The 18,954-nt window shown below is 40.2% G+C and overlaps 1 protein-coding gene across 1 annotated transcript; it reads left to right on the top strand.

Moving 5' to 3' along the window:
- Positions 1-10,327: 10,327 nt before the first annotated feature.
- Positions 10,328-17,281, top strand: LOC108669361 (DNA polymerase subunit gamma-1). The gene is made up of 9 exons (XM_018156674.2): positions 10,328-12,817; positions 13,013-13,174; positions 13,477-13,554; positions 13,907-14,022; positions 14,531-14,755; positions 15,411-15,660; positions 16,086-16,180; positions 16,752-16,843; positions 17,055-17,281. Exons 1-9 carry the CDS (start codon positions 10,534-10,536, stop codon positions 17,260-17,262), a joined length of 3,510 nt encoding a protein of 1,169 aa, XP_018012163.1. The 5' UTR covers positions 10,328-10,533; the 3' UTR covers positions 17,263-17,281.
- The last annotated feature ends 1,673 nt before the right edge of the window (positions 17,282-18,954 follow it).

Below are 18,954 nucleotides of genomic sequence, written 5' to 3'. Positions count from 1 at the left end.
GCTGTCGTACAAAGTACAAACGAAAGTGCGAGTCTAGAGTCGTCACTGCACAACCACATGCTGTAACCCAATGAACGCAACTGAAAGCATGATGCATCATGCATGCATAGCCACTAGATCCAGATCGGCCGGCTCTTGATGCTTTAACGTTAGTTCGTATCTGACAGCTGCCTCCTTGCTCTCCCTTCCTGCGTGGTTTCCCTACAGATACACATTACCCCAATTCCCAAAAAAACCCTATCGAGTGTCGAAGGTGCAGCGTGCAGTGATTCTTCACAAAATCTGTGAATGTGATAAAGTGAGTGTTACGTTAGCTCAACATACGCCACCTCAACTCTTTACAGAAACGTAAATTTGCATAATTTAAGTAAATTTGCAAAATTTAAGTAAATTTGCAAAATTTAAGTACCAATGTGTTGTAGGGAGTAGGGGCACCGCCGGCACAGCATTTTAGCGAGCCGTGGACGAGCCGCGAGATTTCCAAATCACTCAAATTACGGGGGCTTGCGAGCCGCGAGATTTCATAGTCACAAAAAATTGTGGTTTTTGAGCCACGAAATTTCACAAAAAAGTAGGAGATTTCCTTTCCTGGGTTTTAGTCACCAGGTCCGGGGCTCCCCGGACCTGAAGTGAAATTTTTCTGAATGAATTTTTGAAAATTCGATACCAACTTTTTATGTTTTCTGGACGTTTCAGAAGATTCTCTATCGATTAGTTTGATCGAGAAATGAACTTTTCTGTGACCCGAATATGTTGGTGCGACGAAATTTTTCTAAGTAAATATAAAAATTTTATATGTGAAATTAAAAGTTTTCTCAACATTTCAGATGATTTGCAGCCTTTTATTTTTTTGAACCTGGTCCGCCGGACCAGTCCGGGTCCGGGTTTTAGTCACTCGGTCTGGGTCCGGGTTTTAGTCAGTACCTGCGGCAGGGCTGGCCTCCTCATCCATTAACTTGAGCAGTTCCTATGATCATAATGCTGGACATCAGTCTGCACATCTTGGGGGATTCTCTTGCAAATATCCCCCCTGACATTGATCTTGCCAGCACAGATGAAGTGACAGTTGCAGGCTGCAAGAAGCGTGCACGTGAAGCTGAAGGTGATATCATTGGCTTAGCCAATGATGGTGAGGATGTGGAAGCATTTAACTTGGCTAAAAAATTGCCCCTGAGCACCCCAAAGGAAGTGGCATGACAGTGACAGCAAATCTGATTAATACGGTTACTGGCAGTGAGCAATCTTTTGATGAGACAGCAGGTCGTCACCATAGCGCAAGTGTGGAATTTGTTGGGGCAAGAGCGCAAGACATCATAAACGCATCACTCAGGCTGCTCAGGCAATTGCAATGAATGCCACGCTCATGAGTCAGGGAAGAGGTTGCACTATTATTATTAAACCAATCGGCTCAAACTCAGCAACTTTTCTACAAAACCCTGTGAACTTGCTCAAGGTAGATTCAGCCTATGGCAAATTTTCAAACTGCAAGGTGCGCACCAACTCTAGAAGAAACCTAGCAGCTATCGAGTTTGATGCTATTTCCCCAGCTGACATGAACTATCTGTTGCAAGTGTCCAAAATAGGAAAATGGCCAGTGAAGTGCTACCAACCTGGGTCAGACATCACAGTAACTTAGTAAGTGGAGTCATTGGTCCTGTTCATCAATCTGTAGATGTATCTGAGCTGCTAAACTCGGCAAAATCAGGATCCATCAAAATTCTGCAAATGATAAGGCTTCCTTGTGTACAACAGGGTGTAAGAGAGGAATCAGCTGCTGTGAAAGTAGTATTTGCTGGGCAGAAAATCCCAGAAGCAGTTTATGTAGATTTTTTGCGGTTTCCTGTTAGACCTTTTGTATCCTATACTATGAGATGTTTTCGATGTCAGGGCATTGGACATATTGCCTCTGGTTGTACTGAAGCTAAGAGATGCCTCCTTTGTGCTGGCCCACAGGACAGGACTGAATGCCCAGAAAGCACAGGCACCACACACTGCTGTGCAAACTGCGGTGGACCTCATACAGCAAGTGCTCGAGACTGCCCCATCATTGCCAGTGCCAGGGCTGTAGAAAAGCTGAGAGCTACAGGTCTAACTTATGCAGAGGCGGCAAAGAGGGTAATGAATCAGTCCTCTGCTCCTGCCGATCGTGGTGGCAAACCCCCCCAACCCCCAGCTGTTCAAGTAGAACATCAAAGTACAGAGAAACCCATCATAGGGCCAAAGCCCCCTCAAGCTGCTTGCCACCCTGAGACTGAAGATCAAGGCCTGAGACAGTCAGTGGTGACTGCTGAGATTCACTGCACTCAGGGTTCATACTACTCCACTCAACCTTCACCACAGGCATCATCACAAGACTCTTTCACTAATAACTCTCTGCTCATGACTGGATCTGCCAATCAGCAGGGGGTGACGTCTCCACCTGCATTTGCTATAGCCCCACCTAACTCCACTGATTTTAGAGCAATACTAAGAGAGGAATTGATTGAGGGTGAATGTCAAATGGAGAATCTCATTGCAGCAGCTCTCCGAGAATTTTCCTTGAAAGTGGGAAGAATATTGCATGAGGCATTTTCCTTGGACCTGGCTAGAGAGGGACAAAAGGAGAGATCTCTTCTTCTTGTGAGCCTCCTGAGGAACAACTTTGGCCAAACTGTAGGTGATGATCTGCTAAATGAATGGTTGCCAGCAGGTTCTGCAAAGTTTCTCATGACCCCATTTTGCAGCCTTGTGTGTTGCCTGCCTCCCCTGGCCCAATAATAGATGTTGCTATGTCCACAAGTGAATCAGAAAAGAGTCTCTTAAACAGTAAGAAGCAAGCAGGATCCCCAAATGGCAAGAAAAAACAGCATGCAGCTGCCAGCCTGACAAAGAGATCAACTGGAAGAGGTGTGGGCAAGAAACTTTGTAAATGACTCCTCCAACAAGTATTCGGCGTTCAGCACCGTCAGAGCAGAACCTAACCATCATTCAATTCAATTGCCATGGACTTCAAAGCAAACTTACAGAATTTAAGCTCTTCATTTATACCCAGAAGCCAGATGTTGTCTGTTTATGTGAGACTTGGCTTAAACCCAGAGAACCCCGATTTGTGGGCTACCAGTGTTACTGGAGCCACTAATGTCCAGCCCTCTCCCAGTGACATATTCCTGCTGGGAGCCTTGAATTTCAGGATGTGCAGGTCCGCTTATCTCTTGGCATGGTCAACATTGGCAACTTTTACAATCCAGGTGCTAATATTTCATAGCTGGAGTTCAGATCCACATTTTTGCAATTTGCCTTTCCATGCATAATTACAGGAGACTTCAATGCTCACTCTTTGACCTGGGATGCTTGTGGACGACAAAATCAATCTGGCCAGTCTTTGGAGGGAGCTGTGGATGACTTGAATATGTGCATAGCAAATGATGGTTCATTCCCAACATACACTGATAACAGAACTGGCACAACTTCTTGTTTGGATCTATTCATACTGTCACCAGATCTCTATCCCTGCTCTTTTCTGAGCAGAGGTACAGACATGGGAAGTGACCATTTCCCTGTTTGCTGTACTTTTGGAGTAGAAGTTGACCAAGCCTCAGAGGATATACCAACTCGTTGGAAGCTTTATTATGCAGATTGGGCCAGTTATCGCAGGATTTTATGAGTGAGAGCAGTCGTTCCCAGGACCTGAAGCAGCAGAGGAAATGTGCTCCCGTATAACAAGAAACATCACAGCAGCAGCCTTGACAGCCATTCCACAGTCCTCTGGTAAGCGTCATTATCACTTCTCAACCCCATGGTGGGATGAAGAGTGCTCAGTGGCAGTTTCTCTATGTAGAAAAGCCAAAACAAAACTGTGGCGTTCCCCAACACCTGAAAACTTGATAGATTATAAGCGTCTGGAGGCCAAGGCATGCTGGATTGAACTCCAGAAGCAGAAATCAAGTTGGGAAGAATTTGTTGGCTCAATGTCAGCTACCACAACCACCAAGACTACTTAGAGCAAAATCCGAAATATTAAAGGCAAATCGTTACCTTTTGTATCCTCACCACCCCTGCAAAATTTAGCAAACTCAGATGACCTTTCAAAAGCCACCGCATTTAGCCGGCACTGGGCTCCCCTCTCCAATCCAAAGCCTTTTCCGGGGAATGTAATGGCTGTGGTTACTCGCCTATCATAGCTGAGAACTTTTGATTCTGAAACTTTTATTTTGGAAGAGCTTGACCTTGCTTTTCAGGACCTCAAAAATACTGCCCCAGGTCATGATGGAGTGATGAACATCTTCCTTGAGAAGCTGCCACCTACTGTCAAAATTGAAATATTCTCCCTGTTTAATGTCTGCTGGTGCACAGGGACAGTCCCAGAAACATGGAAGCAGGGAATTACCTGCCTTATCTTGAAGCCAGACAAAGATCCAACAGAAGTGATGAGCTACAGGCCTATTACCCTTCTCCCATGCCTCGGGAAATTGATGGAACGCCTGGTGCTACGCCACCTCGAGCACTTCTTGGAGAGCAATCTTCTTCTCCCTCAACTGCAATTTGGTTTCCGACAAGGACACAGCACAATCAATGCTTTACACCTTTTGAAGAATGAAATAGTAAGGTTCATGAAGCAATAAGAGTACTGTATTGTGGTGTACCTTGACCTTCAGGGAGCATTTTGACTGGGTGTGGCACCAAGGCCTCCTATACAAGTTGGCTTGCCTGGGGGTGACTGAGCAGATGTTGGTCTGGCTGTACAACTATCTAGAGGGCCGCTCAACACGGGTCCGAGTTGGCACATGTTTATCCCAGCCCACAGCCATGACAGTTGGTGTTCCTCAGGGGGCAGTGCTATCTCCAGTACTCTTCAATGTGATGCTCTTGGATGTGCCATCTTCCCCAGATGTGTGCCTCATTGGGTATGCGGATGACCTCACTCTGTTCACTAGTGCTGAAAACCCAAAAACAGCACAGCGGAACATGCAGTCTTACCTTGACCGATTTGAGGCCTGGTGCTGCAAGTGGCATTTCCTCCTAAACCCGGACAAATGCAGGTATCAATTGTTTTCAAATCGCCGAATCCTTCCACAGATTTCTCTTCGGATTTGTACTTGGCCAGTTACTTTTACACAGCATCAGCAAATTTTGGGTGTGACTTTTGACTCTCCACGCTTGAATTTTGCAGCCCATGTCCAATCAGTACGAACAGAGTGCCTTAAGCGCCTGAATGTGCTGAGAGCATTGAGTGCTCTGAGATGGGGGGCTTCAAGTCATCTCCTGAGGCGAGTATACATTGCATTTGTTCGTAGCAAGTTGGAGTATGGCTGCAGTGTCCTTGGAGAGCTCCCATCTACACGTATGAAGCTCCTTAATGGAATACAAAACAGTGCACTGTGCCTAATCCTTGGCGCCCATCGCACCTCTCCAATTTTGTCACTGGAGACAGAATGTTTTTTACCTCCTCTTTGTCTTCGTTTTCGCTTTCTAGTCATGAAATGGACCCTACGATATTTATATTTGCCTGAGCAGAGCTTACTGACTTGTCTGCTGGGGCTTTCTTGGGATGGTGCTCCTATCAATCAACAGCCATTTGCAGCACAGGTGTAATCTTTGTTTAATGATCATGGAATCTCACTTCCACAAAGAGTGGGCACCCCTGCCTTCTCTCCCATCCCACCAAACATCTCCCTGTGTGGGAACATTTGTCTGGACCCAGGAGCAGGGCTCTCTGTGTCTCTTCAACCTGGCTCTTCCTCTACTCTACTAGCTCATAGGCTAGAATTTACTTACCCTGACCATGTTCAGATCTACACAGATGGTTCACGCTCAGCTGAGGGCTCAATTTCAGCTGGTGTATATGTTCCCTCACTGTCACTGGCAACAGGGTGGCTACTGTCACCAACCCACACAATAATGGGTGCAAAGTTGTTTGCCATCTACAAGGCACTGGAATTAGTCCTTAAGTCATGGAGATCTTCAAAGCCGCCCAGTGGTTACATTTACAGACTCAAAATCCTCCTTGTACCTTATCAGGAACACTCAGTGCCCCACTTATGCTTCAATAGTCTTTAGAATTCACATGCTGCTTTTACAGAAAGGTCTAACTTCAGTCTCCCTCTGCTGGGTGAACCAGAGTGGAGTGAGAGGCAATGAGATTGCTGACCGGGTTGCCAACCTTTCTCATAGCACTGACAGATCTTCTCGTTCTATCTTGTGCTTTGAGGAGTTAATGTGCCAATTGAAACAATCATTCCTCATCCAATGGAAGGAACACTGGAGCAGACAGGTTGCAGAGACTGGCAGTGGCCATTTTTGACTAACTCTTGAAAACTCTATCGATCACATTGACTACAGCTGCCTCAGTCGGAGAATGCAGTGTGCAGTGGCCCATTTGCGCCTTGGCCACGCGGGCGTTGGTGCACACCGGGTGCACTTTGGGATGGCACAGGACTCAACCTGCTCTGTTTGCCAACCTGCTCTCAACCTGCTCACCAGGACACCATCTCGCATTTCATACTTGATTGTGTTAGATTTGCAGGTCCTAGAGCAGCCTTTACCACCGCATTGGCTAGCATTGGAGTCTCTTGTAACCTGAACAAAGCCTTAGGAGCTGAGATCCCTGCAGCACAACACCCTTTAGTATTTGCTTATCTATCACAATTTTTATTGCAGACAGGCATGGTGAATCTACTATGACGGAGAGCGATTTATGCATGTAAGTATATAAAAAACTTGTAACTTGCCAGAATATCTACCTTGCAACAGGATCATCTCCGGGCACAAGCAGCTTTTGGCTGTGAGGCTCAGCAAGTGTGGACTGCATTGGTCCATAGTGTGTTGGAGGCAGCATCCTAGTCTAGCAGAGCTTCGAGTCTGCTGCTTTGCTTTCTCTTTCTGACAGAGAACAGGCTGGTGGGCGCATTTGTCACCACAAGTCTTAACCCCAACTATAAAAAAAATTTAAGTGTTACCCTCATTGTATTCACTTTAGCTGCTCTAGCCCATGAAGAACTGTAGGTAAGGCCATGAGAGTTGCTAGTATCATAGTAAAAAACTTGCTTTATCGACTGATTATGATGCCATTTACTGGAAGCAAATGCAAGATGGTGAAATATGATTGCGAAAATTAGTGTGATCATATATGAGCATACGCCTGCCAGTGCTTAGAGATGGAAGTGACTATGTTTGGTCATATGCCCGCTAAAGGTAAATTTCTACAGCGCTTGGTAAATATGTTTGTTAGCATTTAGTGGTTAGCAGTATTATGATTTAAGCCATGTTTTTCAGTCTAACTTACCTATAGTTCAGCACTTGATGCTTTCCCTGACTTTGACTGCACTCTGCAGTCCAAGCTCTTGGCATTCCCTTCGCTACAGAACATAGACTAGAGCCAACGCGGGTTGCAAGCAAGATGGTCTGATTGGTCTCTGTACTGACCCAGATGATAACATGTCCTTCACCAATACTAATTCTTACTGACAATTTTTTTGCTAGTTTTAGGTATATGTTGTATATGAATGTGACTCTTTACATATGGCAATAATGGCATGGATGTCTCATTATATGGATGGTCTGGAAATATCTTGCCATAAAATACTAAATGTACCTATAATTTTGTCCATCTTGATTGCTTCATTTTTATGTGTTATAATACATGCATAAAAGAGCAATCAAGATGTTTTTACCACGTTTTTCTTAGCTCGCTTTCGTGTCTGTGATGATCAAATCTTGCAATTGATATTTCACCAACTTTCCCATTAGCTAGCGCTCTGAAACTTTTAGGGAAGCTCAGCTCCCTGCATCTTCATTTAGGCATGCCTTAATTTCAATTTTGAATTCAACCACTATTTCTAATTATATCAGCAATACACTTATCAAATGTTCAATGAACCATCATATTCATCATATCAAGTAATCACCAAACAATTAAATACATATGCGCCCAACGTTTTTCGTTTTAGATGTTGTAAAATATTTTAACTGAAATACAAAAGACCAAGAGAATGAAAGCAAACAGAGATCAGTAGCTGCCGAAAAATTATTTTCTACTTTTGAGTCCACATGAAAAATGTGGTCTTAAAAAATTTTTTTTATACATTTTATTTACCATCTAAGTAGTAAACTTTCAATGTCAAAATCCGCAAATTTTTTGTACCTTAAGCTGGCAAGACCCCATATATGATAATTTATTAATTGTGATTTTCTACTTATATACAAAATTTTTCGAAAAATGCTTACCTACAAGTAAATATATCTTAGAATTGGTCATACTTTTAAGTACAATTGTCAAATATTGCAATTTCATCGTACATCTATATCCGTCTGGGAAAGGGTTAACTTCACTTCTTGTTTGTACTTTGTCTGTCTGCTGCAAATCTTATAATCAAAATTTAACACACTTCTACTTATCCTATCGATCTGAAATTTTGCACACTTGCATAAAGTTGGAGACAATGCATGAATCAAATGACAAAATAAATACCTAATTTTAAAAATAAATTTTTTTAGCATTAAAAGAGTGAAACAATAATTTTGTCTGCTACATATCTTATTATCTTATAATTCATATATGTTGTTGTTATCCATTCTGAGATGACTGGAGTTGCTCTCAATAGGGCACTTGTTGCACCTGGATTAATCAAAAGATCTTCAGCAGTTTTCCATTAGGTAAGAGTGGTGTCATATCAATACCAGTCAATATTACCCCGTCAGGGCTGACATTAGGTGGTCAAAGTTCCCCCATTGCCATTGGGGGGTGTGGGGTGGCACCCCCATTTGCAAACTATGACACTTCCCTCAAATTTGTCATTTGCATATATAACTAGAAGAGTTCTACTACAAGTCTACAATGCACCAAAACCTGGAGTAATTTTACCAAAAAATATAATTGATTTTACCACCCAGTCAAAGATACCCCAAGAGTGGGGTAACAATGACCATCACTTTTTTTGAAATTACATCAAATATGAGAGGCAGGAGCCAGCAGTTTATGGTGAGTGATCCAAGAGTATAGACCTGTATTTTGCATGTTTAAATTTAAGTTTAATTTAGCTAGTAAAAAAATGGCATTTAAAAAAAAGTAGTCAAAGTAACCCCCTTTTATGGTATCTCCAACGTCCTCCTCCCCTCATTCTCCATGCACTCTCCAAATATCGCTTTCCACTCTCAGTCATAGCTAGTTGGGAAAATTCCTACTTTTTTCTGAAATATTGTGGCTCTAATATCATAGAATTTCCATAGGTATGAAATCTTGCTGCTCTAATGCAACATATTTTTGTTTGATTGTAGAAATTATGGTTCACAAACCTCTCATTTCACAAAATTTTATACTTCTGCAGTACTTAGTACTTTGCTCCTGCCAAATATCCAGCATAACTTCTTTTCTGAATGTCCACACTGGGTGGAATTTAAGCCACAGAACAACCCTAAGGATGACTGTTGAGCCTGAGAGCTTCTGCAGGTCCAGCATAACAAATAACCAAAATGTTTCATTGGATATTGCATAGTTGCAGGTCATGTCATGTTATCATGTGTTCAGTTGCCTCTAAAGTAAAGATAAATTTTCTTGTTGCTTTTTCTAGGGTAAAATTATAGATTTTATGTAACATGTGCACAGGACTTGGTTAATGAGTTTGCAGCTCATAAATGGCTCTTCATGGCCAGGATATGGAATTCACAGCTCAAAGAAATGGAATCACAGCTTGCTGATCCATAAAACCATGGCTCAAAAAATCCAGTCGCGGTTCAGAGAGTAGATATTTTCCTCGCTAAAGTCATAGCAGCAATCACCCCTTCGGACAGACCCACTATCATCACAATCCATTTGTCTCCCATTTGCTCATACATCACACCATCACCCTCACCCCTCTCATCCCTTATCACTCTTATCATTTCCAGTCTCTCACTCTCTTATGCATCAGGCTCCATCATCAGATGCTCCACAGTTCACAGTTTCCATGAACACAAACAAACAATACACTGTCAAACTCAAGTACACATGCATGCATTAAAATTTGAATTGGCTGAATCATTGACATCACCAGTAATAGAGCTGTGCATTGTAAAAATTCTTTTTGCATTTGATAAAGTAGCCAAGTAGTTGAATAAAGCAACATTGTTGCAACAAGAATTTAATTCAAATATTTTTTTACTACAGACCTTAACAGAAGTACTTTTCCAAAATATAATTTTTGAACATTTTTTCAGGGATATTTAGAGCTAGTAAATGTATGATTTCTTAACTTCCTTTATGCTACATAGATAGGAAAAATATTGAAGTTTGTTTCACTATTTTTAGTTTTGCAATATTTCCATTTGTTTTGATGCTATAACATTTTTATGCCCTGATGGAGGACTGTCCCAATTTACCCCACCAGTCTCTTATTACACCATTTGACAGTATATAATATTTCCTGTGCAAGTTTCATTATTGCTCATTCTAATTAGTAACATTGCTGTATTACTCCTATTTCAGATCAAGGCTTTGATATTCATTGATTGTCAGAAGGATTTATTGGCTTATACATTGCTTAGCCTTTATCTTAAACTAATTCAGTAAATAACTCAACAATGTTGAAACTAGGAAATTCTTATCATATGTGGAAAAATATGAAAATTACAAGAGGGCATGTGAGTTTCTGCTCTGAGTTTTGTATTGACTCTAGTTTTTATTTTGGGATAATTTCTAGAAAGGTACATCTGGCATCAGTGGACAAAGAACAGCAGTATGCCCCAAAAACTCTCAATTCTAAATCCATTGATGAAGTTGATTCTGAAAGAAGACACAATTCTATTGGCATACAAATGCTATCAAAGAACCTTTTTGAGCAAATTTTCAATAATTCTTGTTCTTCCACATCAGAAGAAACTGATGAGGCTGACCTGTCTCAATGCATCCAACATTTGACAGCACAGAAGTTGTGGGGTAAGAAGAATACTGAAAATCAAGATGTTGTTCTTAAGCTTCCAAAACTTTTGGGTGATGATTTAAACTCCCACTTTGTAAGTATTGCAACTGAGCAAGTAAAGCCATATAAAGAACTCTTACACAAATTAACTCGCCAAAAGCTACCTAAAGCTCCTGTAAAATTCTCTTTTTCTCAAGGGTGGACAAAGTATTACCCAGATGGGTCAAGTATCAGTGTTGATGCACCAGAATGTGATGCTTTTGTCTTTGATGTGGAGGTGTGTGTTAATAATGGCAACCAACCAACACTGGCTTCAGCAGTTTCTGACAAGTATTGGTATTCATGGTGCAGCCATGAACTTATTAATTCAAATAATAGCAACATGAAAAGCTCAAAATTCCTTTCTTCTGCCTCTGTTGTTGATAACGAAAGGAAGATCTTAAATTATAACTCAGAAGTGTCAGAAGAAAATGAGGAATGTTCAGATGAAATGACTGCTCCACAGACTAAGGGCTGTGAGTTGAAGTTGGATGACCTGATTCCATTTGGAGGAAGTAACCCATCAAGAAGTGATAACCAAAAACCTAGAATTATTGTTGGCCATAATGTTAGCTATGATAGAATTAGGATTAGAGAACAGTATCATGTACCTGATTATCCTTTAAGGTTTGTTGATACCATGTCCCTTCATATTGCTGTGAGTGGACTAGTCCAAGAGCAACGTGCTATGATAATGAAGAACAGTGTTGCAACAAAGAAAGTCCACCTGCCCTGGATGTCTGTAGGCACTGTCAATAATTTAAATGATGTTTACAAATTTTATTGTAAGAAAAAAGAACTAAAGAAATCTACAAGAGATGTCTTTGTTAAAGGAACATTGGATGACATTCGAGAAGATTTTCAAAATTTGATGGCCTACTGTGCTTTGGATGTACAAGCCACCCATGAAGTTTTGATCAACCTACTACCACTTTTTTATGAACGCTGTCCTCATCCTGTTAGTTTTGCTGGCATGCTTGAGATGGGGTCTAGTTACTTACCTATTAATCAGTCATGGAATAAGTATATAGAAAATGCTGATAAACAGTATTTTATTATGCAAACAGCATTAACTAAAAAACTTGGTGAAAGAGCTGTAGATGCTCTGAAACTCAGGGATGGAAAATATAAAAAAGATCCTTGGCTCTGGAACTTAGATTGGACTGTTATGACCAAGTTGAAGAAAAAAGGCAAAAGTACTCCCAACTGGTATGTCAAGCTCTGTAAAACCTCTGGAGACAGAGAAGGAACTCCAGAGCCAGGCAACATGAGCACAAGTCTCAGAGTTGTACCCAAACTTCTTCGATTGACCTGGAAAGGGTATCCCCTCCATCATGAAAAGGACTATGGCTGGGGCTACCTAAGGCCTAAGTATGCTTCATACAAGCATTACCTGGCAGCTATTGATGAGCTAGAAAACAACTCTTCTCAAAGCGATGAAAATTTGTCTGAAATAGAATTTCCTTATGAAGAATTCTACAATGTTTGTCCTGTAAAGACACCTATTCCAGGTGGAAGTGTAATTGATGAACTCCTAGAAACTCAGGAAGACTGGGAACAGCTTCTTTATGGTACTCCTCGTGGTACAAAGCTGAAAATTTCTGCCAAGAGCAAAAGCTTGGAAGTCTCAGAAGATCACCCAATTGATATTGGAATTAATGGTGTAGAGTTCATCAGACTTCCTCACAAAAATGGACCTGGTCACAATGTTGGAAATCCTTTAGCAAAAGACTTCTTGAACAAAATTGAAGATGGTACATTGAGTAGTCAAATAAAAGAAGTAGCTGAGCTTGTGCTGAGAACTACAAAAAGCATTTCTTATTGGAGGAATGCTAGAGACCGAATTCTTAATCAAAACACAGTTTGGCTTGACAATAACCATCTTCCAGAATGCTCACTTTCATCCGGTTAGTTTATAGATATTTTAATTATATTGCTGGTACTTTTTATTTTGGAAAAATTCTCTTCTTGCAACCAATCTACTCACAAATTTATTGCCATGACATTCATTTCTTTTTTGTCTTTAGACTGGTAAACTATGCTATATATATTTGCTTTGAAAGTATTCATGCAATTTACTATGGTGCAAATTACAATTCCAGATGAATTTAATCCAGAGGCAAAGTATGGAGCTGTCTTGCCTCAGGTTGTTGTGTGTGGCACTGTTACACGTAGAGCAGTTGAGAAGACCTGGCTAACTGCTAGCAATGCTCGAGCTGACAGAATTGGTTCTGAACTCAAGGCAATGATTACAGCTCCTCCTGGTATGTTCTCCTTTGTGAACATTTATTTTGCTTCTTTTGAAGACTAGCTGTTTTATTCTAATGGTTAACATATTGAAATTTGCTTTATCTATCTGTGAATTTGTTAAAAAATTTTGAAAGGTTCAATTCATCTAAATGTTAACAATTTAACATCAGTAATGACTGTAAATCATTTGTGTTGATCTTTAATCCTAAATTCAGAACCTTTTTTGTGCAATGATAGAAAATAAACAAGCTTAAAATTCTTAATATGTCTAAATTCATTACTCTCATGAGTGATCAAATATAGTCCTTCTTTCCAGGCTATCACTTTGTTGGTGCTGATGTCGACTCACAGGAACTCTGGATTGCTGCACTTCTTGGGGACTCATATTTCTCAGGTGAAACATTATTCATCTAGTGATTTACAAGATATTCTTTTTGTGAGTCAAAGCTTGTATGGTTATTATAATCTTGAGATGTGTTAAGATTTTAAAGACAGCTTAAATCAGGGCCCTAACATTAATGTCTTGACTGCATACATGTGTTGAATTTGAATTACTGATTCATATTTTTATTTGGAATAAAATAATGAGGACAGAGGCTATATAAAAACATACCTTCCTATTCTGTTTGCTATCACCACTAATTTTCAAAATTATTTTTTAACAATTTGAACATTTTAAAATGGTTGAAGTTGCAATAGATAAAAAATTAAAATTGTAAATTAATGAAGAATTTTCTTGTTTGAAGGAGTACATGGCAGCACAGCAATGTCATGGATGACCCTGCAAGGCACCAAGTCTGAAGGCACCGACCTACACAGCAAGACTGCCATCACTGCACACATCACCAGAGATCAGGCTAAGGTTTTTCTCATGTACACTTGGAGGAATACATACATCTTCTAATCACATTCAAATATCCAAAAAAAATATAGTCATCAAATCATGCTGCTCTTTTCTGTTCTATTAAATTTTATAATAATGTTTTAATTGAATCATCAAAAGATATTATTGTTTCCTTTTATCTTAAATTTGTAATTAAAAGACTTGCCATAGAGTTTTCATTTTTGGTTTGTAATAATTAGAATGTGTTAATCAGTGAAACGTTTTAGATCACACAAAATCATTTCATATTGTAGATTCCATGAGTAATACCTTCAAATATTTCATTATTTTTGGCATCTTATTGGTTTTGATATCTCATATCGCATTCATTCCAGAATGATCTCACCACATATTCAATAAACATGTTATATTTGGACTAAACAGCATATTTATGTTGTTTAGTAATTTGTACTACCTGCCACAGTCTTTCGATATAAAAATTTTTTAATAATTGTGCAGTTTATTATTTAATGGCTCATTTTTGCAGGTGATCAACTATGGCCGCATCTACGGGGCAGGACTGAAGTTCTTGCAAACTCTCCTCATGCAGTTCAACCCATCCTTGACCCCAAGCATAGCCAGGCAACGAGCAGAGGACATCATGGCTGCCACCAAAGGCGAGAAGGGATGGCGACTCAATGATGAAGCTCGTCAAACAGTGTTAACGCTGTTGGGTGAAGACGTCCGAGATAAAGCCTTCTCTAAGAAGGAGGTAAAGAAATGTCCAGTCATGCTTCTGGAACACATTCATTTTCTGTCTCCTTGAAAATCTCTAATGTCTGCCTTGCCATGAATGCCTTATGTCTCCTAATAATGTAACCTTTATCCAGCCAGGAATGTTTCATATACCTACCGCAACTAAGAATGTTGTATGCTTCTCTCAAAGAATGACGTACCTTTTTGCCAAAGATTGTCAGAGTTTCCGTCCCAAAGTTATTCCTTTTTTCGATTAAAAACGATATTTGTTTTATCTCTTGCAATGCCACATGTTCTCCCCCTACAAAATGTTTTGTAGTCTCCCCCTACAAAAAAGTCTTGTATTCACTTGGAAGGTCGAATTTTTTTCCATTTAAGAATGTCTTCCCTTCTCCCTTATGATTTCCATGAGCTATTATAGTTGGTAAGTGAATGCATACTACAATAACGAGCGTATTTGAAATCCATGACGTTAAATTTAATTGGACGCCTGTTAATTAGAAGTAGATCTTCGAATTTTCTCTTTGTTACGCAAATTCTTCTGTTCCTGTTAAATTAATTGAAAGTTTTGCATTTTGTAATATACATTATATGTACCTCAATTATTTTTTGAAAATGTAGTTAAAATGTTGTTTGGAAGTCTATGTATCTTACCTCATCTTTGTTTTCAGATCAATGCATTACTTCGTCGTCTAATGAAAGAACATCAGCACTACGCAAGCTTTGCAAACATCACGCAGAGTCCTGCGGTGTGGACTAACGGCTCAGAGTCGTTCACATTCAATTGCCTGGAAGACATCGTGCGGCGCGAACGTCCCGTGTCGCCGGTGCTGGGTGCCGCTATTTCCAAGCCTTTGGAACCCTACTACGCCGGCAACCAGTACATGACCAGCAGGATGAACTGGGTCGTACAAAGCTCAGGTTAAAGCAAGCATATGAAGAAATTAGAATTGAGCACTAAGTTCATCTCAAATTAAAAAATATATATATAATAAAAATTGTCGGAGACAAATTTTGGCTATTTTCAAGCCTTCTTTCCTGTCATTTAATTCTCGAATCATTATCTCGTTTTTGGTATTTTGCCAAATTTGTGATGATAGCCTCTGCAGTTACTGCGTTTGTTGACTAATTGTGATAATTGCATGACAACACAGACTATTTATTGCAGCGGTTTTGAATTATCAATAATTTCAAAAACACCAATATGCAGATCTCATTCCGTAGTTTAAATATTGTTCAAAGTTACCTGTGTGTTGCCAGCGCATCCAATGAAATAATAAAGTTGTTATCATAGTTACTATTTGTTGCAACACTCGGTGTTATTAGAATTATTTTACTGTCTCCAGCGGTTGATTACCTGCACCTGATGACCGTGTGCATGAAATGGTTGGCTCAACGCTACAACATCAACATGCGTTTCAGCATCAGCATACATGATGAGGTATGTACTTCCTTCGTCGTTTTTTATTTATATCTACGATTTTCTTGTTGTAATAATCAAATCGAGAGGCATGCCTGAAATAGTCGTTGATTTTTCACAGCCACAAATTTTTTGAAGGTACCGTGTGATTAAAACGACCAGTTTCTAGCAATAGCCTTTCATTGACTTGACAATATCGAAGATCTAGATTCTAAAAGAAGTTAATAGCACAAGCTATTGTTATTATTTTTTGCTTTCAACTACCATGGTGTCTGCCGATAATGATTATAATTAATGGAAGTTAGTATTTAAATAATGTAATGATCGTAAATTTTACCTCTAATCAGTGTTATTATATCTGATTTTTATATCGTAAAAAAAACATACTATAACATTTTTTGTAGTAGTCCTGCGATTGTTTCTAATCGTGACTCGGAGTAAACTTTGTACTGGATTTATTGCCAAATGTGTGATCGTTCGAACCGACGTAAATCATTAGTTTTTTGTATTTATCACAGAAATACTATTTGTATTCACTAAAATGTGGTTTACAGTCCAGTAGTAATATGATTTCTTGGCTCGCCATCACCAGGTACGCTATCTTGTGGCAAGTGAGGATCGCTACAGAGCAGCTCTTGCCCTACAGATAACCAATCTCCTCACGAGATGTCTCTTCGCTCTCAGGTATAAAGCAAATCATCTTGAATTTTATGCTAGTTCCAAAAACGCTTCTCTGAATAACATACTAATTCGTCATCGCGTGGGCATAATTATTCTAGCTTACGACAATGTTTACGGACCCCGTTTCTCATCCAAAGCTGTCAGGTACTCAAAAATTTTGCCGCCGTAATTTGTACACTACTTGGATATACATCTTTTTTTTGGTCCCTGCCAGGGTTGGGATGCCGGACCTACCTCTTGCAGTGGCCTTCTTCAGTTCGGTTGACATTGATAAAGTACTTCGGAAAGATCCTTTAGATTCGTGCGTCACTCCCTCTAATCCTGACGGTTTGGAAAAAACCTATGGTATAAAGCCTGGCGAGGCTCTAACGATCTACCAGCTTTTGAAAATTATTAGAAGCCTTGGCGATGAAGAGAGATGATAAAGTGTACACCTATCAATAGTGTCTTTCATTAGTCCTCATAGCACATTCCTTTTGCAACCAATTAATTATCTTTATGGATTCAAAAATTCAAATATGAATATTCTGGCCGGCGCTAATGGAGGACCACTGTCTTCCTCCCCAAACTTTCTCCGTGTCTCGTCAGTCGCAAAAAAAAAACTTGCCAAGCATTTTGTATACCATAAACAAACATCTCTTCTTTTATTATTAAAATGTCACAATCTATGGAAAAATGTCTGAATTTAGACATTTGATCTGTTTACGTCAGTCTGCGTTATGTCATTTACCGGGTACGCAGCCGTGCACCACCAAATTTGTACACCAATCAGCCTTGAAATTTCCGGACCACCACCAATCAACTGCGGATTGGGCTAAGCCGCCCGCCGGTAACCATCCCGTCACATCACCAATTCACCATGATCACCTTGCTTTAAATATTAGGAGCTTTACGGTTTACGCCACCATATTCTGAAGCAAATAACATAAGATGGTGATCTCGGCGCTGAAGTGTAGCCCTGATATGGCCTGTCGCCGATTTTTTCCTTTTCGTGCCTTGTTCACAGAAGATCTAAAATCGTGTCATTTGAGTCTTTGACCGGGTCTTTTCATGACTGACGTCCCATAGTTTGAAATAGCTAGCCTCACTCGACTTTCACCGGGTTCGATATGGCGCTAGGGCAGCTAGGCATTTCAAATCTGAACATATATTTTACTCATATACAAGTATACTGTTTAAGTTTTACTCATATACAAGTATACTCATGGTCATAGTGTGATAGTGACAAACCAGAGAGTTTTTAGAATCAGTTCATTTTTAATTTCCTCATTTACTCAAGATTTAAAGTTTAAACCAATTTCTAATGTATGATAATGCTGGTATCCATGATACTTTGCTTGTCTACTTATAGGACTCAAAAAAATGAACTTGAGGGAGAGTCTAAAAAACTCTCTGCTTTGCCACTATGCAGTCATGGTCATGGTCATGGACGGTATAAACAATGAGTATTTAAGTAGCCTACCTAGCGGGTCCTAGCCTACTTGCTACTTATACTTGGATACTTCAATGAGGTCCCCACGCACTACGACTACGCAGACCGGCAGTCTTAGGCAGACTTCAATAACTGAGGCTTGGCCACACTCAGGATGATGTATGTTTTCGGTGAATTTTCCCGCGCATTTTCACTTTTTTCAAGCTATTGCTGTGCTCAGTTGGTGCAATGTAATGAAAATTGATTCTCTTCGTGCACGTGTTTGCGCAATCCCGGCCATCAATTCTACGTTGCGCTGCCGCGCATGAGCAGTATGTGGAGGCCAGGCTGTAGAGTAGGGCCTTTCAGCTCGAGATATTGGCGTCTTTGCAAGCTCTCCATCAGCCACCTCGACCTTAAATTGGCGTCCATGGCCGATCATAAACTATGGCTCAGGCAGCCATGACCGATCATAAACTATAGATTGCTCGATCAGCCCCGCTGTCACCGCGCCCATCTTCAGCTTGTTTGATTGCTTGTATCTGTCACCCGATCACAATGTGCATACGTCTGGCAAGCCCAATGCTACTGCTGAAAAAACTTGTCAATCTATTGTGTTCTAATGCGATCTATTGTTCTAACGTGATCTATTGTGTTCTAACGTGATCTATTGTGTTCTAACGTGATCTATTGCGTTCTAACG

Source organism: Hyalella azteca, unplaced genomic scaffold (genome assembly GCF_000764305.2).
Source record: "Hyalella azteca isolate HAZT.00-mixed unplaced genomic scaffold, Hazt_2.0.2 contig10843, whole genome shotgun sequence".
NCBI lineage: Eukaryota > Metazoa > Arthropoda > Malacostraca > Amphipoda > Hyalellidae > Hyalella > Hyalella azteca.
Note: the sequence above shows the minus strand (reverse complement) of the source record. Positions and strands in the feature narration are given on the sequence as shown.

Bases quoted from the DNA above. Each gene is read 5' to 3' on its own strand.
- LOC108669361 (XM_018156674.2), top strand. From the start codon at position 10,534: ATGTTGAAACTAGGAAATTCTTATCATATGTGGAAAAATATGAAAATT. The intron at 14,023-14,530 runs GTTTTTCTCATG...TCATTTTTGCAG, and splicing joins TCACCAGAGATCAGGCTAAG to GTGATCAACTATGGCCGCAT. The intron at 16,844-17,054 runs GTATAAAGCAAA...GGTCCCTGCCAG, and splicing joins AGATGTCTCTTCGCTCTCAG to GGTTGGGATGCCGGACCTAC.